At 40.4% G+C, this 23,489-nt stretch overlaps 1 protein-coding gene across 3 annotated transcripts in view; it reads left to right on the forward strand.

Moving 5' to 3' along the window:
- ZDHHC14 (zinc finger DHHC-type palmitoyltransferase 14) overlaps nt 1-23,489 on the forward strand; it is a 121,994-nt gene that overhangs the window by 49,689 nt on the left and 48,816 nt on the right. For 2 of the 3 annotated variants that reach the window (XM_064169108.1, XM_064169111.1), the window contains exon 2: nt 13,266-13,438. In XM_064169108.1, the coding sequence (XP_064025178.1) occupies nt 13,266-13,438 (173 nt within the window). The remainder of the gene's footprint in view (nt 1-13,265; nt 13,439-23,489) is intronic. The other variant, XM_064169109.1, reaches the window with a different exon arrangement.

A 23,489-nucleotide genomic window follows, 5' to 3' on the forward strand; every position in this document is an offset into this window, starting at 1 on the left:
AAGCTGTTTATTAATCCGTGGTACCAGCTTCTCTTCAAGTTCAGTTTCCAATATTCTCAGGTAATTTGAGACACTGGTGGGGCATTGAAAAGGCTGCAGCTTTCCTCTGGTATTAGAGCACAAGGAGTTTGTGTGTTTGAAGATGACAGGAAAGCCTCTACAGCTTCTGTTCCCTGGTGATCAGAGCCTGAAGAACGTGGGATGGACCAGCCACCTTTTGCAGCACCAAACCTTGTTAAAGAGACAAAAACATGAGGGCAAAAGGTGACGGTCATGGTACCAATGCTTGAAATGAAATGGGTTATACATCACCAATTTAAATATGGAGATGGTGCACTACAAAGGTATAGGGTATAGCATGTCATGCCATTTTATACAGCCAGTTGCCTTTATTTGTGAAGTAGTGATCCTGTAGTGGTTGGGTTTTTTTTGTTGTTTGCTGTAATCCTGATTAGATTTTAGTTTCCATACAACTGTTTTGTGTATTCAAAAGGTTTCTATTTTTGTTTAACTTCATGCCCTGCTGGTTTCCTGATCGTGCAAAAGTGTAGTATTTGTGGTTGAGTGTGTTTGTATGGTTGAGTGTATCTGGGAGAACAGTTTATATGTCAGCATCTGAAACTGGGAGGAGGACAGCAGAATGTTTAACAATGGAAAGATGGAGAACAAATCTAGTGTTGCAATTCCTTAGATGATATTCTGTGAACAGTGAAGTCACTGAGCTTTGCTCTAATTTTTCACAACTCACTTGCCTTATTGTTCCACTTGCAAAATCATCTGCTGCATGTGTATATAAATAGTAACAGAAGAATGCTCTTTTGGTGGAGTTTGGGTTCATATCATATGGACAATAACAGATTGTATAACTTTAAATGTTAGAAGAAAAAAAAAATCAAACATGCAGTTGCAATGGATGAAATAAAGACCTCCTTTGCCTCACCCTCTTATAACACAGTTTTGGCAGTCTGACAAAAACTATGTGTTAAACTGAAGAAGTAAATTAGACTTTTGAAGAATATTAGTAATACCCTGTGTTTGTTATTCTCCTGTACTTGAAATCTGTGTTCAATTTACATTTTGGAGGTTGTGGTAATTACTGAACAAAACTGCAATAACAGTGCAATTGGGAAAAGACTTGAAAAGTAGATTGAAATAGCAGAAAGCAAAATTTGCACTTACAAAACCTCCCCACCTTTAAAACTGAATGTGAATTTAAAGTTAAATACATTTAAGAATCAAGAGGGCCTGGAATACAAGCCCTATGAGGAGAGGCTGGGGTTGTTTAGCCTAGAGAAGAGGAGGCTCAGGGCAGATCTCATTACTGCCTACAACTACCTGAAGGGAGGTTGTAGCCAGGTGGGGGTTGGTCTCTTCTCCCAGGAAACCAGCAACAGAACAGAGGGACACAGTCTCAAGTTGTGCTGAGGGAGGTATAGGCTGGATGTTAGGAGGAAGTTGTTGGCAGAGAGAGTGATTGGCATTGGAATGGGCTGCCCAGGGAGGTGGTGGAGTCGCCATCCCTGGAGGCATTCAAGAAAAGAGTGGACGAGTCAGTTAGTGCCATGGTCTGGTTGACTGGATAGGGCTGGGTGCTAGGTTGGACTGGATGATCTTGGAGGTCTCTTCCAACCTGGTTGATTCTAAGATTCTTTCTTTGTCTTCCTTTCAGGTATGTTCATGCTTTAGCAGTGATTCTTTAGTTACTGTACAGCACCAAACTATAAATTAAGTGTTTATTAAAGTCACTGACGTTTCTGTGTAGAACATCATTCTCTTGCATGCAGAGATATTTTTGTTACTGAGCTTGCTACAGAACCTTTTGCCACACTCTGTTAATCATTAGTGTGCATGAGTTTTATCTTTAGTTCTTAATTACAAAAATCACATTTCTATTATAACTTCCTTTTAATTGTATACTACTTTGAGACATGTTTCTTTATGCTGGAATATATTTCCCTTATTTAAAGAGGTGATTTGAATCACAGAATATGTGGCAGAAGTAACTTCAGGTGAGTTACACAACTGTTCAGGAAGGGAATGGAATGAATGTCAGTCAGTGGCCTTTCTCAAGAGGACAGTGCCTGTGCTTGGTGTATTTGTGGAACTACAGAGAAACACATAGTATGATACAGCCACTGATACTCAATTTGAATATGGTTATCTAGGTTTGGTAAGTATTTAGCATAGAAGTGTATGCAAAGCATTTTAGATGTGTTCCTAAATAATCAGAAGGATGGGTGGTAGGAATTGAGACAGAAGTCTTTCAGTATTCAAAAAGCATAATCTTTTTTTGCACACATCCCTGAAGATAACTGAACACTGTGACATTGCTAACTACTGAGTTAGAAGCAATCTTTCAGTGCAAGATATTTCTTAAACATTTAATGCCTGAGCTTGCATGACTTGCATCCAAATCTCAAATCTAATGTAATGGAGTGTCTTGGTTCTAATTTGAATTCCCAGACACTCAAATATATTTTGATAGAACCAAATAACAATTTATAGAGTGCCTTTCCCTCTTCCCTCTTCTTTCCCAAAAGAGGGGAAAAGGGAAGCACACCCAAATAAATCTCACTCTGATTTGGAAGCTAAAAAAAAAAGTTTAACAGTAAATTAAAAAGGTATCTGAGGCAGGGAAGTTACAAAGATATAGGGAAGGGAAAACAGATGCAAAATGTGGAAATACAGCCTGGTTTTGATGGCATTGGGTTTGTCTGCCTCCTGGGTTATGGCCACATGGTAAAACAAAGTGAACCAGGAGCAGGATGGTGATGCTGGTAAACAGGGAGGCAGTGAGCACAGAGAGAGCGAGAAACAGGCAGCCCCCCTGCTTTTATGGGTCTTTAGACAGGAAGGGGGAGTGGACTAACCATTACCTGGTGGTGTTCAGACGCACCCCTGGGGAGGGGTCAAGACCACCTAGGGTCAGGTTCAAAGTCACTCTCCCTGGAGGGTTAACCCTGTACACGGGGTAAAAGACTATTGCTGGTTGTTTAAATTACATGGGCATGCTTTCTGTACTGGTGAAGCCGTAGCTTGAGTACTGTATTCAGTTTTGAGTGTCATGGTATAAGACACTGAAGTGCTGGAGTGGGTCCACATAATGACAGTGAAGCTAGTGAAGGGTCTTGAATAACTTAGGAGGAGTGGCTAAGGGAACTGGAGTTGTTAAATCTGAAGGAAAAGCACCTGAGGGGAGACCTTATGTGTTCTGCAACTACCTGTAGGGAGATTGTATAAATGTGGGTGTTGGTCTCCTCACAAGTCACAACTGATAGGGCAAGAGGCAATGTCATCATTCCCAGACACTCCAGAGAGGTTGTGGAGTCTCCTTCTCTGGAGACTTTCAAGGCCTGTCTGGATGCATTCCTCTGCGATCTGTGCTACATTGTGTGAACCTGCTCTGGCAGGGGCATTAGTCTTGATGATCTCCTTGGGTCCCTTCCAACCCCTGATATCCTGTGATCATTATTACATCAGTGAAGGTTTGGGTTAGACATTAGAGAAGACATCTGTTCTGAAAAGACTCAAACAGGCTGACCAGGGAAGTGGTTGAATAGTTATCACTGGATGTATTTAAAAGCCATCTAGATAGGGTTGTAGTAGTGGCCCTGGCAGAGTTAGATAGTGGCTGGACTTTCTGATTTTGAAGGGATTCTGTGAAGTACTCTGTGCTTTTTTTTGTTCCCTGAAATAAAAGCTTTGCCTGAAGCTAGTCTTGCAATTTGTTTGTACTGAAACCGACTCAGATATGACAAGCTGGCACGGCTTTGACATCATGTGTGCCAATTGGGTGTTGTTTTAGTTTTTCTTATTTCTTTATCTTAAGCAATCTGCAGTATGCCAGTCTGTTTGTCCAGTGAATGCTTAGTCTGGCATAAGAGAGTTCTTGTGATACTGTAAGGGGAAAAAAAAACCAAAGGATACAATATCAGGTAGAATTCTTCTAGTGCTTGCAGAGACCCATGGTTGCAAAGTTACTACAAGCAGGTACCTTAGATCTTAGAGAAGGATGATCAAGTCACAGAATCACAGAAGACATCTGGTTGGAAGAGACCTCAAAGATCATCCAGTCCAACCCTTGATTCAGCATTGGAAGGTCAACACTAAACCATGCCCCCCAGTGCCAGGTCCACATGCTGCTTAAACAACTGCAGGGGCAGTGCCTCCACCACTGCCCAGGGCAGAGCATTCCAAGTTGCTGATCTGCTGCTGCTCAGCTCTGCTTCTGTTGGGGAAGAGGAGGTTAAACTCCTCTTTTATGCTTCTCCTTGCTTTATGTTCCCAGTTGCTTTATATGTAAAAATGTGGTAATGTGCAGTTTGGATATGTATTGTGGACAGGATCAGCAGTTTGCTGTGAGTAGAGGAGCAGGAAATGCTTTATTTGTGAAGCCTAGAGCAAAGGCTTGTATTGTAGTGGGTTCCACTGAGAAGTTCTTAATATTATTCTTAAGATCTTGTAATTGTTGGTGGGGTTTAATTTTATTGCTCAGCCCACATAGCACTTAAGTGCCTCTGGAAATTACAGTTCAGTGTCAACCCTGCCCTTTGCTTCTCCTTGTTGACTGGCACTCATTACATTCTGCAGTGAGTGCAGTTGTTCAGGAAAGTGATCCAGTAGAAAATGGGTGGTGTAGGTTTTCTTCAGAAGAGGCTTGACAGCAATTCCTCTATTTTAACTCAGTGTTAGGCAGCTCCCTCGTTCATATACACGGGAAATGACAGCAAGGTTAGCAGAGTGTGGCCAGAGGCAGGGATTGTCACGACAGGCCTTTGCCCTTTAGGGAGAGCTAGGCTTTACGTCTAACCTTTAAACTTCCCAAGTTGGGCAGGGAACACAATATTATGCTCATCAAAAGCTCAGAATTCATTATCTGGCAGAAGGTTACTTGTGTACATTTCAGCTTCCAGAGAATCCTGTGGAAAATCACCTAGAAGCTCCTTCAGGGACTTATTTGTGGCATAAAGCATTTCCTCTTCTTTTGTCCCAGTTTTCAGGATTCAAGTACTCAGGATTAACCTGATGGTTTAGTTATAAAATCATGTGACAGGAAATAATAAGAAATAATAAGGAAGCAATATAAAGCATAACAGGAAAGAAAGTGTTCTATATTAGCTCTTTAAAAGAAATTATCAGTTTGTGTGTTTAGTGGAATTTAACTGGTAGTCTTCTACTATGGAAAGCAGATCTGACACTGTATGGAAAACCTGAGAATGAAAGTACAAATACTGATTTTAGCTTTTGCAAATATAAAGCATAGAAATTGCAATAAAGCAAGCTTTCAGCTTGCTGCATGGTTGGAAGCCATATTTTTTTCTGAGTTTGTGTTTTGAGGGTATCACAGAATGGTGGGGATTGGAAGACATGTCAAAAGATCATCTAATCCAACCTCCTCAGCAGAGCAGGGTCACCTAGAGCAGGTTGCACAGGACAGTGTTCGGGTAGGCTTTGAATGACTCCAGAGATGGAGACTCTGCACCCTCTCTGAGCAGCCTGTCCCAGTGTTCTGTGATCCTCAATGTCAAAAAAAGTTCTTCCTTTTGTTTAGATGGAACTCCCTGTGTTCAAGTTTACACTCATTACCTCTTGTCCTGTTACTCAGCCCCACTGAAAAAGACTGGCCCCATCCCCCTGACACCCACTGATAAGATTTCCCCTCAATCTTCTCTTAAAACAGAAGTTCTAGTCCCCTAATCATCTTAGTAGCCTTTTGCTGTACCCTTTCAATCAGTTCCCTACCCTTCTTGAACTGAGGTGTCCTGAACTGGACACAGTAGTCCAGATGAGGCCTCACAAGGGCAGATTAAGTGGGGAGGGAGCTTCCCTTGTCTGGCTTGCTGCGCTCTTCTTGATGCATCGCAGGATACCATATGTCATACTTGCATTGGCCTTCTACAAAGAAACTGTTTAGTAAGGCTCAGGATCTTGACGTCTATATATCATGAGATATCCCTCATTTTATTACTTGGAAATTTCTGGATAACAGTTGATTAAAATAAAAGCTTTAGAGATAGGTTTTTGTAAAATAAAGAAGTTATTTCACGTGTCCAGAGAAAGGCGACAAAGCTGGTGAGGGGCCTGGAACACAAACCCTATGAGGAGAGGCTGAGGGAGCTGGGGCTGTTTAGCCTGGAGAAGAGGAGGCTCAGGGGGGACCTCATTGCTGTCTACAACTACCTGAAGGGAGGTTGTAGCCAGGTGGGGGTTGGTCTCTTCTCCCAGGCAGCCATCAACAGATCAAGGGGACACAGTCTCAAGTTGTATCGGGGGAGGTCTAGGCTGGATGTTAGGAGGAAGTTCTTCACAGAGAGAGTGATTGGCATTGGAATGGGCTGCCCAGGGAGGTGGTGGAGTCACCATCCCTGGTGGTGTTCATGAGAAGACTGGATAAGGCACTTAGTGCCATGGTCTAGATGACTGGCTAGGGCTGGGTGCTAGGTTGGACTGGATGATCTTGGAGGTCTCTTCCAACCTGGTTGATTCTATGAAAATTTAGTTGCCCTTGAAACCACATCTGTTTTGCACACAGGTTCTTTTTGTACTGTGCATTTTATCTGTCCTAGGTTTAAAATTTGACACTGGATCATAAGAATTAATTTATGTAGCAATAAAAATTGGGAGGTCATACAATACACATGACACTTTGAAGACTAAGCATTTGCTGTTCAGGGTAACATTAACCTAATTTTGTTTTGTACTAGATTTGAGAGAACTTCTAATGTGCTTATCTTATTAAGTTTAAGGATCATGCTATTGTATAATCTGTTATTTGATCATACTAATCTTTATTTTAAGTAATAATTTCTGCATGGTAGAGGCTGAGACACTTAGATACATTATTTACTATTATTCTGTATGTATTTCCACTGGAACACTTTTTTAATAGAATCAGCTCTAACTGGAGTTAGCCTCAAGCAAAATACAGTAAGTATAAAAAAAGATGTATCTAGTACCATAAAATACAGAATAAATTAGAAATACATTCAGGGAAGCTTAAAAGCTTCATGTCTGAAACAATTGAATACATTTGTGTTTGTGATTAGGGTATAATAGTTTAAGTTTTTAAACTGAGGAGGAAGTAATAGTCTACCTATTTCTTCCCTTCCTGCTGTTGATCTGCCTTTCTTTTGTTAGCTGTTTTGTTCCCCAGAGTCTGCACATGTTTTGAGCCATTTCAGGTTTACTGGATCTGAAATGGAGCAAGTGTTAGAAGAATGACTTTTGTCTCATGTTTTAGCAAATAAGTTTTTAAAACTGCTTGACCATTCTGAAATGAGTGTGTAATTGTGGGGGAAAAAAAGAGATCAAAACACACACACACAAAGAATAATGAAATAAGTTTGGGAGGGTTTAATTATTTATATTAAAAACAAACTTTACCTATTAAAATCATACTGTGGTTTCCTTAATTTCTCTTTAAAACTGTAATGGGAATTTTAAAGACTGTACAAAAGAATCAGACATCTGTAGGAAACTGATGCAGAACTTCCCTAGGTACTCTTTATTAGGCATTTAATGTAATGTTGCTTGGTCTAATTACATCACATTTTTTGTCTAGCAACATCATGCTTGTGAAGAGTTAATTATTAGCTGTTTGCACTGCGAGTTGTTTCCTTTAGTAAAGGTTTGACAAAAGGAAAAAAGTGATGTTTCTTCATCTTAACTTTAAAATAAGTTTCTCTCAAAGAGTTGGCTGTAGGGTGCTGGGGTCTAGGGATGAGATTAGAGCTGGAAAATACTCACTGAAGAACCAACACATTTAAACAGTCTTTGGTCTTGTTTTACTTCTAGTCTTTAAATGAGTGAGGTTTTATGGTGGAATAGTTTTCTGCTGTAGCTACAGCTATACAACAGGAAAGCTTACACCATTCTTAGAATTCTGAGTATACTAAACCTATGTTTTAATATCCTAGGTGCAACACCTTTGAAGTAATCTGCAGCATGTTGAAGAATGCATATGTGAGAATCCATGATGCAGTCTTCAAAAATGCTCATGCAATTATTTTTATAGCTCCCTGTATTTCACTAACACTTTCCCAAATAGCAATGTGAAATTTAGTCATCTCTAGTTTAGATTCTGCTGGGAAACAAAGTTAAAAGGCAACCCTTCCAACTCTGCAACTGTGAAATTAATTTCCCTCTAATCATTCTGTGCCCTAATGTTTTGCCTATCCTTGCATCTTCCATTGATTTGTGTTGTGGTCTATGTGTATGCTTTTGGCTGCTTTCTTTACACTGGTAACTTGCCATTAGAAAAGTAAATTATAAGCCACTTTTGTTCTTCTGGTCCAGAATCTTGATTCACCTTTAATCTGAGTATTATGTTTCTGTCTCTAAATTGAAGGAGGTCAAGATTAGAATGTGGTTTCACAAGAAACAGTGATCCTGAATGAAAACTTTACTGACAGCTGCTGAAATGGAGGTCTCCTCTCTCTGCTTCATGTTCTTTCTCTCTAATTTTCACATGTGCTTCCACCTCTTCTGCTCTGTGTTACCATCAGTACTCCTTTCCACATTTATACTTGATTTGTTAGAGGGGGAAAGAGAAGTCAACAAGATGATGCTGATTGTGTATAATTTAGTAAACTAACTTGGCTCACAAAAGAACCTGATGAAGATTTGTGTTGGCATAAGGGCAGAAGTTTGGGACCAAGTGGCTTGGAGCAATGATGCAGTGGAGTTCAAGGGGAAGCTGAGAGGAGCCATAAATAAGTGGAATGACAAACAACAAACCCTTTGGGTTAGTTTAAGGAGAGCAGCACAGTCTTGTTCATATGTTAACTTGAACTGAACTCCGGGTTCACAGTGGAAGCCTTTGCTCTTAGCACTGGACATCGCCAGCGCACCAGTAGCTACTGGTATATTAAATAGGCAATACTTGCAGAAACAAATTGTATTGATGCAGGGAAATGAAATAGGTTTTCTTCTTCAGTCTTGCCAGCCAATCTTCCTGGGGTCTTTTTTTTTCTATAATTAGTGTTATTAAGTGTGATTGCTATTACACTGTTGCATGAAATCTGTATTTTCATTGGTTCCTGGCTAAGCAAATACTAAGATCTCCAATTTCTCACAGGTATAAACCTCTGTCTTAGAATCAGAGAAATGTTTTGGTTGGAAAAGCCCTTTAAATCAACCATTATCTAACTCTGACAAGTCTGGTGCTAAACCATGTCACTTATCACCATATTTATGTGTCTTTCAAACACCTCCAAAGATGAGGATTCAACCACCTCCCTGGGGAGCCTATTCCAGTGTTTGATAGCTCTTTTGGTGAAGAAATTTTTCTAATATCCTACCTAAACATCCCTTAGTGCTACTTGAGGCCATTCCCTCTCATCCTTAACACTTGGGAAAAGAGATTAAGACCCACTTTGCTGCAGCCTCCTTTCAGGCAGTTGTAGAGAGCAATAGGGCCTCCCCACAGACTTCTCCAGACTATATAACTCCAGTTTCCTCAGCCACTCTTCATGAGTCCTATTCTCCACACCCTTCACCAGCTTGGTTGCCTTTCTCTGGACCTGCTCCAGCACCTCAATGTCTTTCTTGTAGTGTAGGCCCAAAATCTGAACACACTGCTCATGGTGTGGCTTCACTAGTGCAGAGTACATGGGGGAAATAATTTCCCCACTGCTGCTGGCCACACTATTGCTCATACAGGTAGAAAGCTGTTGGCCTTTCCAACCACCTGAGTACACTGCTGGCTTATAGTCAGTTGGCTGTTGATCAACACTTGGTCTTTTCTGCAACTGTTGTGACCCAAGTGCAGGACCTGACACTTGGCTATGATTTGTTGCATGACCTTCCCTGGCATTGAGGTCAGACTGACAGGTCTGTAGTTCTCCAGATCCTCCTTTCAGCCCTTCCTGTGGGTGTGCATTACATTTGCCAATCTCCAGTTCACTGAGACCTCCCCAGTTACCCAGGACTGCTGGAAAATTATAGGATGTGACTTGGTGAGCACTTTTGCCATCTCTTTCAGTACCCTTGGGATGGATGCCATCTGGTCTCTTAGACCTATGTATTTCAAAGTGGTGCAACCATCTCCTCTTGGATTACAGGGGCTTCAGTCTGCTCCCCATCCCTAAGTTTCAGCTCCAAAAGCTAGGTATTCAGCAAATCAGTGATCCTACTGCTAAAGGCTGAGACAAAGATGTAGAGTACCTCAGCATCTACCTCATCCTTGAATACTGTGTTCCACTCAACATCCAATAAAGGACAGAGATTTCTCCTTGTCCTTCTTCTGCTGCTGATATTTTTGCAGAATCATTTTTTGTCACTTAGGTTTTTTTCTGTTCTGTTTTTTTTTTCCTGTCTGTTTATAACTACAGGGTTAGACTCTCTCCAAATCTCTGTTATCTCTACTGGATAGATCTTTTACTTATCTCCCCATCAGTGGATAACAACAATTGCCAGTGAACTCTTCAGGAAAGCCTTCATCTTTCTAGGAAAGGCCTTAAGGAGGCGTCTCTTTCATGTCCTTCTCTGATGTGACAGCTCAGACGCTGCAGAACTCAGCGTGCTCTTTAGTACAGCTACTATGTGTATTTTTCTGCTGACCTTGGTTAGCCACAGTGAGGACAGTTAGACAGCTAAGAGAGGTACTGCATGGTAAGAATTACTTCTGTTGTTCCCTAGCATCTTTTGTTCACAAGGGTGGTACTTGACAACTATCTCTTAATTGCCAGTGTGTTTTTATTTTTATCTAGCTGTGACAGACTTCCAGCAGATTTTATTCCTCTTCTACACTCATCCAAACTTTCACCTGATTCTTCAAAAAAGCACCTAAAAAGCCAAGCAAAAAGTATTGTTGCTGAAGTAATTCTGATTCAAAGCTGATAAAATAGTTTCTTAAACCCTAGAAACAACTTAGACAAACCACATTACCTTACACTTGGCTAGGGTGAAGAGCATGTGGAGCTTTGAGTTCCCTGCAGATGGACTTGGTTCAGCGAGGCAGGGACAGACATTTTCCCACTTCTTTAGTATAATGAAATAATGACTTTTAAGCATTGCAAGGCTTTCTCAGCATTTCAGCACAGGAATTTGCTTTTTACCAATTCCCTACTTTTTTTTAACATATGCCACTATTGTGATGGACCTTAAATTTCTGTTCTCTCAGTGTTACTGAAAATTTAAGTTGTGTAGGTAAATGGGATTGCCACTTTTGCCTTGGCACTTGCCTAAATTGTATTATGCCTCCTGTGTTGCTCTGAAATTCTCCTAGTACCTTTCACATACATACAGCTCTTGTTTGGTCAACAGACTTCATCACAGTTGCAATTTCTTTGGTATGTGTAATTAATAATATAGCAGAAGAATAATAGCACAGTGCTATATTTAGTGCTGGTTAATGTACTTGTTCCCCCTAATCCTTTTAAAAATACATTCTTGCAGCCTGTTTGTACTCTTGTCTGAACATCTTACAGCAGTTCTGATTCCAGAGTCCTTTGTGGCAAGAAATAAATTGAGCAGTGGGACGTTCATGTGGTATGAAAGCTTTTCTTTGACTGTTCTGACTTCTCAGACATGAAGGCTTCTATCTACCTGCTGTCTTGCTGCTGCTTCCTTTAGTTAGCAGTGATTTCATAAATCTGAATCTTTGAAACAGATTCTCTAAAAGTGTGCATTTGAAGTATGCTGCCCAGATTTAAAGTCTATTCATTATATGAAACTACAGTACCTGTTGCTGCTCGCCTTTTTTTTATATACCCAGTTATCTTTCTAATCTTCAGTAACTTGTTCCACCTGCAGTACTGCATTGATGTAGGGTGAAAGGTGAATTCCAGTCACAGGCAATGGCAGGATGTGCCATGTAATGCATTTTGACTCACTGCACCCACAAAACCTGTGGTGTTCAATAAAATAGTCAAATTTAGCAGGATTGCGCCAGGAGGCAGATGCACTTAGTGCCATGGTCTAGTTGACTGGCTAGGGCTGGGTACTAGGTTGGACTTGGAGGTCTCTTCCAACCTGGTTGATTCGATGGTTCATACGTGGTAGCTGATAGGAGAAGTTTTTCCATTCTCTCCCCATCCCATAAACAGAAGTGATGAGCAATGATGCTGGCATTGTCAGTGCTTCCTCAGAGTTAACTGCCTTGCAATGCAAAAGCTCATGCGTCTGAATCATCATTTAAGGCAGTAAACAGAAACAGGCAAGGAGATGTTAATTAAACTTGATTGATACTTGGAAGCTTTAGATGAAGCTCTAAGGCCTGAAACTTGTTGGGTTTTGACTTAGGTTTTTTAGGCTTATTTTATGATCTCTCATGCAGATGGTTTAAAACCATCTCTGTCTTGCCCACCTCTACCTATAATAAGAACTATGAAGCAAGTCTTTATCCTGTGGGTTTTCTAAGATGATCCTGCAGTAATTACTGTATGAGTCAAGTTAACAGGAGTGATATACTGTATAATGGCTCGGTGTTCATATCCCTGCTTTTTGCACAAATGTAAAGAGGTACTTACATTTGCATGTTGTTCAGCTTCCAGTGCTTGTCTCCATTTTGATTTTACTGCATGTAAAGAATCAAGGAAAAATTTCTAAAGCTGAGATTCAATCTTAAGCCCTGCATGTATGTTGTAAGTCTGGTAACTAGGGATTTTTTGTGTGTGTGTATGTGTGCTGGTAAAGGTTGTTGTTGATGCCCCAGACCCCCCTGGATTATGTGTTTCCAGGTATGCTGAGCTGTCATTTGCACTAGTCTTTGTTAATGAGTAAACAATTAGCACATGACAAGAAGTGGATTAAGAGACAGAAGCAGTAGTGGTGTTGTACTATTGATACCCACTTAATAGCCTTAGTATATGATTCTTCAGCATCATTGTTGTTACGAAAGACAAATTCATTTTATAGGCTTAATTACGCTTTTGAGCATGGCTTGTTTCATCATCTTACATGCTTTGGGCTTTGGTTTTTATTGCTGAATATATTAATGGTATTTCCCCTTCCTCCTGCTTACCCAATTTATGGATCTGGGCCCTAGATGAAGAAATATATGAACCTATCCTGTACTAAATATATTTTCTTTTCTTATGTGAATGAGTATTGCACATTAGCAAGGTGCTGTTTGGACTTTGATTATATTAAACAGATTCTGAGCAATTTCAGAAGTGTGATAAGCACAAACAGAAATTTCAGCCTCGATGAACGTTTCAAGCCAAGTAATGTATCAGCAGAAGAAACAGAAATCCAATGAAGAGGTTTTGAGAGGAAGTTGCCCTATGTGTAATTGATGGTGTTTTAATCTTTTCTTTTTCCAGTTGTCCATATTTGTCAGAGAAGATTACACCTGCTATACCTGCAATTGGTGGGATTCTTTTCTTTTTCGTGATGGGGACCCTGCTGCGTACTAGTTTCAGTGATCCTGGTGTCCTCCCACGCGCAACACCAGATGAAGCAGCAGATCTAGAGAGACAAATAGGTAACACTGAAGGTCTGTTGTCTCTTCGCTTTCCTCCCGAGGGTGCATGTGCTGTGTGAAGGCAGTGTGCTGCTCTGCTGATGGGAGGAGTTAACGCTGTCTTGTCACAGTAATCCTTCTGAAGTTGTTATGCCCGATGACACTGCAGTGATTCCTGTGGGAAGACAGTAGATCAGTTCTTCACTCAGAAGGGTAGTAACCAAAATCCTGGCCTTGCAGAGAGATGGTTTCTACTATAAATACTTTCCATCAAGTCTGGTAGAAGCCTCTCTGTGGTGCACTGGGGAATACTTTCTAAAGTGGTTTTGACAAGAAAGCTGATACTGCAAATGTTTTTTTCACTTGTGCACTTCCTAAAGTAATGTACCCTCAGAATTCAATTTATTTTGATTATGCTGTTATTTATATTGGAAAAGATAAGTTTCTGTGCCAATATACAGTCCTGTAAATTGCTGCAGCCTTGGGAAGTTTGTTCTTCAGTAACAGTAATAACATGTTGGGGTTTTTTTCAATCTGTAAAGCTAGAACAATTCAAGGAGAGTGAAGTAGAGTTGAATCAGCTTCAATAACAAGATAATTGTTAACTAAATTCTAATTGTGGAAATTCTTCAGCTACCAGTATGCTGAATAGCTAAAGTGTGGCATCTGGATAAGAAAACACAAGATGTATTTACGGAGCTGCTTCGTAGATGGCTTTGTTTGCTTATTTTTAGTGAGCCAGTAAAGCTTAGTAGATGTTTCTGTATCTGCTTTAATGTGCTAGTCAATAGAAATCTTGTTTTCTGAAGCCATTTCAGAGGAATGCTCACTCATGGAGTTAAAAAGTCAGATAACAGGTTTATGCAAGTACAGGAGAAACACCTACAGGTCCTCAATGCTTAATGCTGCAGTACAGTCTTAGGCTTTGTTTACTGTAACAAAACAATTAATCCACTAGAAGCAAATGAATGCACAAAAGCTGTTGTTGCAGATGCTTCTGTGATTCTGAGCAGTTTACTTCAGCTTAGGTTTTGTCTGGTTTTCCAGACTGTTCTCCACAAAGCACTGGTGAACTGAGGGGCAAAGTAATTGCTTTTAGACTTGGAATACAATGTTATGGGGTAGAGTTCCTTCAGTATACACAGAGGGCAGAAGATCTATTTCAGTTCCACCAGAAAGCAAATGCAGTTCGTACACACCAAAATCACCCTGAACTATGTGAGTGGGAATGGTAGGAGAATTCATGTCAAAATAACAAATTGTGAACAAAACATGATATTAGTTTTTCCTTACTACTGTTAAGAGTCAGTTATAGCTGGTAAGCACATTATGCAGCTACATCTTCTGCTTAAGAGATGTGGGCAAAGAAATATTATTAAGGTCAAACAAAACCCCTTGTATTCCCTATTTTAGGCCTTGATGGGCCTTTAGGAGAGGAAAGCTGACAAGTTGACTTTTAAATACATACATTAGTGATTTGAATCTAATAGTTTCATTGTGATTTAAAAAAATCTTCTCCAAAGGGCTCAGTTTGAGAAAATTGCTGTCAGAGAGGGAAGAATGCTTTTATTTTCAGGGAACATGCACATGGTCTTTGGTATAAGATATTTTAAGAAGCAGCAGGATTTCAAAATGCAGTGAGTTCATTGGTCATCAGTACATTAAGATCATTTTTCACCAGGTCTGGTGGAAGGTCCTGACCACAGCTGCTATTGTGCATTAAGATGAAAGGATGACTGTCTATTAAACACTGTTTTGGGCATTTCAGAGTGTTTGGATTTGAGTCCTGAAGTAAAATCAACACACTTGCAGCATGCTGTATGCAGCAGCTAATTGTAATTATTCTGTGTGCTCTTTGTGTAGGTTTGAAGCTTTTGGAACTATGATCATGAAACAAGGTCATTAAACTATGTGGGAGGGAAGTGTTTTCTCATGGATGTGTGAAGTCAGAGATGTGTAGTTCACTGAATTTTGTAGAAGTGTGGTATTAGCTTTCCAAAAGAAGTGTGTTCTGCTGGCATTCACATTTCAGAAAGAAAACCTACATTGCTTTTATACATTGTTTGAGCAGAGGCAGGAGTCAGCTGTCATTGTCATGACAGGAAGAAGGTAACATTTAGCCAGTCAGGACTTTGCTTTAGGCAAGGACTATACAGTACATAATACACAAGCAAGAAAACTGCTAGAGCTTACATGACCCAGATAGCTCCATCTCAAATTGATAAATGAAAGTTCATATAAATTTCTTCTATTTGCATACTTTTGGATATGGCACTCTGGATTAGTGAAAACCTGCAGTCAGTTTGCCCTTACATGCCATAAAGAAAGAGAATGAGAAATGGGGGAGCACTGTGAAGATGTAGTTTCACTACACTCTAAAAAACAAACAAAAAAATCCCAACTAATAATGGGTATGAAATGTTTTTATGCTGAGGAACTGGAATTCTCTTCAAAGACAATAATTGCAGTCCTTACTTGTATAATAGGAAAATTCCTAATATTCAAAGAATCCAGATTTGTGGAAAACACTTCAAGATTGTGGTGCTGGGAAAGCTAGCAGATTTCCTAGGCTTATTTTAGGCTTTTGTCAGTGCTGTCATTGCAAACATTGTTCAGAATCAAATATTGGGTATGTAATGTGCTGCACAGAAATATGTAAGTTGCTATAATGAGTAATGGGATCATTTTTATGGCTGAGAAAGAAAGAAAGGAGAGTGAAGGGAAAAAAAAGGCATCTCAGAGCTGTTTGCTGAAATGTGGGAAAAATTATTATTTCCCCCTTCTTTCTCTCTTTGCCCTCATCTCAAACAAAATATTCTCTCTCTAGGAATAACATGTAGGAAGAGGATGTAATTTATATCTCCACTGAGGTATATGATTATTTAATTGCTATGTTCACTAAGGTATATTTCTTAGTGTTGCCAAAAGGAATGCCTCTTGATATCATGAAATTGGGTGCTAAACAATAGCTTAAAACTTAAATTTTTCCAGAGAGCCAGAAATAGAACTTCCCATGTAACTGTTTTGTTATTGCTGTAATTACCATGATGACTTGCAAGCATTCTGTGTTTGTTTGGGTTTTTTTAATGATGTTTTCCTTCCATTTTATTAATGCTTTGTTTGGGGAGCTGTGGTCATTCTATGCCTGTTTAGGTAGTAGAGTTCCCAGTAAAATGTCATATCACAGTATCACAGTATTATCAGGGTTGGAAGAGACCTCACAGATCATCAAGTCCAACCCTTTACCACAGAGCTCAAGGCTAGACCATGGCACCAAGTGCCACGTCCAATCCTGCCTTGAACAGCTCCAGGGACGGCGACTCCACCACCTCCCCGGGCAGCCCATTCCAGTGTCCAATGACTCTCTCAGTGAAGAACTTTCTCCTCACCTCCAGCCTAAATTTCCCCTGGCGTAGCTTGAGGCTGTGTCCTCTTGTTCTGGTGCTGGCCACCTGAGAGAAGAGAGCAACCTCCTCCTGGCCACAACCTCCCCTCAGGTAGTTGTAGACAGCAATAAGGTCATTGGAAGGTTAATTAAATTTATTACATATTTAAATTAATGAGAATATCTTATCTATTGATTGAATAATCTTCAGTAAGACTTAACTGAAGAACTTGGATTTTTGTTCTATCTTCACACTTCATAAGTCTGCCCCCATGCCCTGTCCTAGGTGTTTCAGAAGTAGTTGAATGATGTGAAAATCTCAGAAATAAGGTATGTAGCCTAGGCTACAAAAACTCACCACATTTTTATTATTGGTTTTAAAGCATAATAATATGCAAAATTACAATGAAGCATCCCTTTAGTACCTTTTCCTAATCAATGTTACAGTCTAGTTCTGTTTATCTCTTTGAAGTAATACTTCACCTAGCATAAAGTGCACTTTAGTCCAAAATACAGACACAGGTTCCTGTTGAAGGAGTTGCTTGTATATCCTGTGTTCAAAGAAACATTGCTCTGAATTCAACCTGATAATAATAGCTTCTCCTAAAGAGTCTGTCATGTGCAGTTTTGGCTGAATGCAAAGTAAAAAAATATTAAAATGAGTGCATTAGGAAGTAGCTAGAAAAGTCAACATGTTTCCATGTGTGACTGTTTCAGAAGCAGTGTTGATAAATTTTTTGATTCCTTTTTGGCAAATGGTAGAACCAGGCTTGCTTCACTGTTTCAGAGTGCTGAGCCGATCAAACCCACCGTCTTTTATTTAGCAGTAACAAACCCAGTTGTCTTTCAGAAAGGGACAGTGGAGTCTTGACAGGAGCAAATATATTGCCAACAGATGTAGAGTCTGGGGCTCAGGTTGTCAAGCATGAGGGTTTACAGCAAGTCAAACAGGGAGGAACAAGCTGGGTAGCTGTAATAACTCATTCTGCTATGAAACTGGGGTTCTGGAATCAGCAATGGAAATGGAAAGAAGTGCCTTTGTAGTATTAGAATAATGGGGAGGTTTATGTACCCTGAAAAGATGTATGCTAGTGGAGTGACATCTGTTCAATAGGAAAAGCTGGATGGCTCTGGCAGTTCAAAAGGAAACTTCTGTGTGCTTCAGAAGTATCATTCTGGTTTGATTGCCTTTGCCCTGTAACTTTGAGGTGCCTTCTAAAGGTGGGAGGCAAGGTTAATGGTAATAGAATTCTAGGCAAGAGTTTCTTCAGATAAATTACCTAAATATCATGCCTTTACCAGACTCTTCTAAAAGCTGTGCTTATAATGAGTCCAGTCTGTGGCTTTTACTTTATCTGAATTGGGCTTATCTACTTGAATCTTACTTTGCCCTACCTGTCTCTTCCAAGAGCAGCATCAAAGAAACTACTACAAATGCAATGAGAAACTATTATATCCCCAGATGAGGATGTCTGATTTAATGCTATTTTAAAGCCCTTCTAAAGCTTATTAAACTTATTATTGGTGCACATCAGAAAGTGTAGAACAGGATGAGCTGATTAAGAACAGTTCTCAAAACACTAGACTGGATTTATATTTTGTTTAATATACCCTAATAATCTTAGCAAATTTAGAGAACACATAAAAAATGCATGACTGCAAATGGAAATCAAATAGTAATAAAAAAGAGGTCTCAGTAGTGAAAGTATTCTTGGCAGTATTGTTGAGTATTATCCACAACAAATTGAGTGAACATCATGATATCACTGGGGGGGAAGAAAATTCCTTTTGGGATGCACTAGAAGAAGAGCCATTATTGAAACCAGAAGACGTGCAACACCTTAGAATCATAGAATCAACCAGGTTGGAAGAGACCTCCAAGATCATCCAGTCCAGCCTATCCCCCAGCCCTATCCAATCAACCAGACCATGGCACTAAGTGCCTCATCCAGGTTTTTCTTGAACACCTCCAGGGACGGTGACTCCACCACCTCCCTGGGCAGCCCACTCCAATGCCAATCACTCTCTCTGCCAACAACTTCCTCCTATCATCCAGCCTAGACCTCCCCTGGCACAACTTGAGGCTGTGTCCCCTTGTTCTATTGCTGGTTGCCTGGGAGAAGAGGCCACCCCCCACCTGGCTACAATGTCCCTTCAGGTAGTTGTAGACAGCACTGAGGTCACCCCTGAGCCTCTTCTTCTCTAGGCTAAACACCCCCAGCTCCCTCTGCCTCTCCTCACAGGGTTTGTGTTCCAGGCCCCTCACCAGCTTTGTTGCCCTTCTCTGGACACGTTCCAGCACCTCAACATCTCTCTTGAATTGAGGAGCCCAGAACCTTGTGACAATAGAGCCCAGTTCAGTGTGTACTATGTGTGGCAAGTCAAAGAAAGCAGTAAAACGTGGCCTAGGAGCCATAGTGTTAAAACAATCTAAATCTCAGTTAAATGTAGCAGTAACTCTTTATTTTTTTTCTCCTCCTTTACTTCTGTAAAAAGTGAAAAATAATTTTTTTGGGGGAGCAACCACACTGGATATTGAATCCCTTTCATAGTGCACATAAGCCTGAGTTCTGCAGTCACACAAAATACTGTATTGAGAAGGGCTGTTGTTTCTGTGGGAACAGGAAAATTAGGAATATCCTTTGTTTGTAACCTCTTTGCTTTCTCTCCAAAGCTGGGATAGCAGCATGATAGGCTTGTAGTTGTACTTGGTACTGCCTATTTTAAATTTAGTGAAATTGCTTTGGGTATCAGGTAAGCCTTTCAGAAAGCTCTTACTTTGTTTATTTCCCTCATCAAATCACTGAAGATACATTTGGGTTTGGGAGCCAGAATATCTTTCATGTAAGGCTTTAGACTTAAAGGTGACACAGTTCTTAAGAGAGGAATATGTAGGTTTTTCTGAAGTCAAGGCAGCATGTCTTGTATGTGGAGTCAGGAGCACTACTTGGTCAGTGTCTCTTGTTGGTTATCAGATGAAGAATGATGTGAAGAATGATGTAAAGAATGTAGTTAGCAGCTGCTGGGTTTAGTCTAAGCCAGGTTCTCAGTGTTCTTTGTCCTTAACTTTAATTTCTAAAAAATGAAAATTTTATTAACTTATAGAATCATAGAATTGTCAGGGCTAGAAGGGACCTCAAGGATCATCTAGCTCCAAATCCCCTGCCATACGCAGGGACACCTCACATTAGATCAGGTTGCTCAGAGCCCCATCCAGCCTGACCTTAAGGAGGCTTCTACTACCTCCCTGGGCAACCTGTTGCCGTGTCTCACCACCATCACAGTGAAGAACTTCTTCCTAACATCCAATCTCCATCTACTCACTTCTAGTTCTGCTCCACTTCCCTTAGTCTTATCACTACCTGACATCCTAAGAAGTCCCTCACCAGCTTTCTCGTAGCCTCCCCTTAAGATACTGGGAGACCACAATAAGATCTCCTTGGAATCTTCTCCAGAATGAACAGCCTCAAGTCTCTGGAAAGGAGTTTGTGTTTTTACCTTGGAAACATCAGCTACTTTTTTCTTGTAGCCCTTTGTTGTTAGGCATGTAGTTTAGATTCCATTGGCTAAACACAGAGGAGGACATTTCTTAGAGTGTTGTATGTTTGCATTTTGTTGCACTGGGGACTTGGTTTGTCAGAGATTATAGGTCATACATAAAGATATTTTTCTTTGCACAGTCTGTTTTTCTTAGCAGGAGACACTGCAACTGCTTCAAGTTACTAAACTTTCTTATGATACTGTTCTGAAGACTGAAATGGTGTGCCTTTAAAGCTGGTGGCAAACCAGGTTTGTGTAAAGCCAGTGCAGAGAGACCTCCTAGAGACTGTTTGTCTTAAGATGTTAGGAAAATTGACCAAAAAGGCAAATGCTTGATTGAGTGGGAGAATCCTGGTGAAAAGTATACAGAATTCCAGCCTCTGTCTCATCTAAACAACACTTCCCATTTGTTTTGAGTAAAAGAAGTTGAGGGCTCTAAGTGGAGATTGTTGTCACATTAGAAGGTTGCTAGACTGTGCTATATCCCTATTAAATACTTGGACTAAATACCTGAACTGACTTTCTTGCAGCAGTTAACTTACCTTGCTCCTACAAGGATATGGGTTGTATGTTGGGGTTCTTGTAATAGGGTAACTAAAATACTGGAGCCCCATCTAGTGCATGAAGATTTAATGCTACTAGAGGAGATACAAAATAGTTGGAGCAGAGAGGATAGAAAGCAATCCCATTAATGGGAATAGGTTCTCCTTTGTGTAAAATAACTTGCATTACTATATCAGTAACAGATTTGAAGAGAAAAATTCAAAAAGTAGTGGTCTGATGGAGGTTTATTTGGGCAAGATGATTCCATAAAAATGAATCTTGTACTTTAAAGGGATCACATAGATTAAAAAAAGTAACTGTGTTAGAACCCAAGTATGAGCAGTCCTATTGAGAGCTGATTACAGTCTGAAAAATCACAATCACATCAGGACATCTTTTGCACATTTGGGTTAGATAGATTTGATTAAATCCAATGACATTTGACTGTGCTTATTGCTTGTTTCCAGGAAAACTGTTTAATAAACAGAAAGATTGGACCTTTTGGGTTTCATTATTTTAGCCTGCAGAAGAGGAGGCTCAGGGGTGACCTCATTGCTGTCTACAACTACCTGAAGGGAGGCTGTAGCCAGGTGGTGTTGGTCTCTTCTCCCAGGCAACCAGCAACAGAACAAGGGGACACAGTCTCAAGTTGTGCCAGGGAAAGTACAGGCTGGATGTTAGGAGGAAGTTGTTGGCAGAGAGAGTGATTGGCATTGGAATGGGCTGCCCAGGGAGGTGGTGGAGTCACCATCCCTGGAGGTGTTCAAGAAAAGCCTGGATGAGGCACTCGGTGCCATGGTCTAGTTGACTGGCTAGGGCTGGGAGGTGGGTTGGAGGTCTCTTCCAACCTGGCTGATTCTATGGTTTAGGAGTGTGTGTAAAATCTTGACTCCATGGAAAATCAGCAAGATTGTTTTCATTAATTTTTTTTGCATCAGCTTTCACTCTGGATTTTGAGATTAATATTCCTCAAAGAGCTGGGATTTGCTGTCTCTGTGCACTTGAACTTCCATGCAGAGGTTTGGGAATAAATCCTTTTACAAAACCAGAGCTGTAGTGGGCTAGCCAGTAGCCTCCCTTCTCCACCAGAGACAAGGGAAGTTGTGTTTGAGATTCTGTCAGGGCCCATATTGTATGTTAAACAGTTTTTGTTGTGTGGGCAGGCTCAGCATGTAAATACACTAGTAGCTTGTAAAGCATTCCTTACTTAAAAAAAGTTAGCTTGTATTGACCTTGAGGTCAAAATCAGTGTATTTGATATGGGAGTCACACAGTAATCTCTACTCACAGATTCACTTAAGCTTGCATTGGGTTGGAAGGAACCCTCAAATGTCATCTTGTCCAAACCCTCTGCAGTTAGCAGGGACACCTCCAACTAGATCAGGCTACCCAGGACCCTATCAACTCTGATCTTGAGTGTCTCCAGGGACAGGGCCTCAACCACATCCCTGGGCAGCCTGTTCCAGTATTTCACCATTCTCATTGTGAAGTACTTCTTCCTTATGTCCAGCCTAAACCTACCTTGCTTCAGTGTAAAGCACTGCCCCTCGTTCTATTGCTACAAGCCTTTCTGAGCTTCCCCATGCAAATCATAGGACCTGGCCCAGCACTGCAGGAATGTTACAGGAGTTTGTTTAAATCCAACACAAGCTGATGTCTATACCTTAGCAACATGTAGTAGGCTGCTTCTAAGCTGCTGTTTCTTCAGTACTCACCACTTCATTCTCATAAGGGACGTGTAGGAGTTTCACACCATGATTCCATCATTCTCAGTTACTGCTTCTCTCCTTCCAACCGCTTCACCAAGAGACTTTTCTGAAGTTCATTTGTTTCAGTGGTGAAGTTTTCAGTGGTGTTCCACAAATACTTTTGTTCATTCATATTGATGGGGTGAGTGAACATGTTGCACATGGGAACTTCTTATGCTAGATTTGCTGCTAAATCTAGTATACTGCTTAGCACATCTGTGCTGACACTAAGTTGAATACCTTGCTAAGTAGGAGAAGTTCTAGATGCTCCCTTTAGAAAATGTATAGGTTGTAGCCTGTGTGAATATGTCTGCAGATTTGGCAGAAATTGCATTTGTGGGTAATGCTTGTGACAATTTGAACTCAAATACAAGTCATGGATCTTTTAGTAACCTGTCATCACCCCATGCTTGTCCGATGTCAAAGTGAGGGGGACAAATTACAGCACAATTGTGCAGGTGATTGTGACTGTGAAATGTTATTTCATTCATATATTAGGAAATAATTAATTTTACTCTCCTATTGTTCTTGCTGTTCTGCCTGTCCAAGAGTAACAATTTCTTGGTTTTTTTTTCACTTCCTTGGATGGATTTGGTTGTGGTTAAACAAGAGTAGATAAACTGAGGAAAAAGGTGACACTTGTAAATGTTCAACCTTCAGAGTGTGTGTGTGTGTGTATGTATATATATGGGGTGAATTTAAAAGACAAAATTGAACTTCAGTGGTTTAACCTAATCAGTCCTTCAATTGCTGGTAAAATGAATGCTGATGTCCTAAAATAAAACAAAAGCAAGCAAACAACACAAAACCTCATCACTTGTGCCAAATGAGATAGTTGGAAACTGGTTTTATGCTACAAACTTGAAGC

Source organism: Pogoniulus pusillus, chromosome 31 (assembly GCF_015220805.1).
Source record: "Pogoniulus pusillus isolate bPogPus1 chromosome 31, bPogPus1.pri, whole genome shotgun sequence".
NCBI lineage: Eukaryota > Metazoa > Chordata > Aves > Piciformes > Lybiidae > Pogoniulus > Pogoniulus pusillus.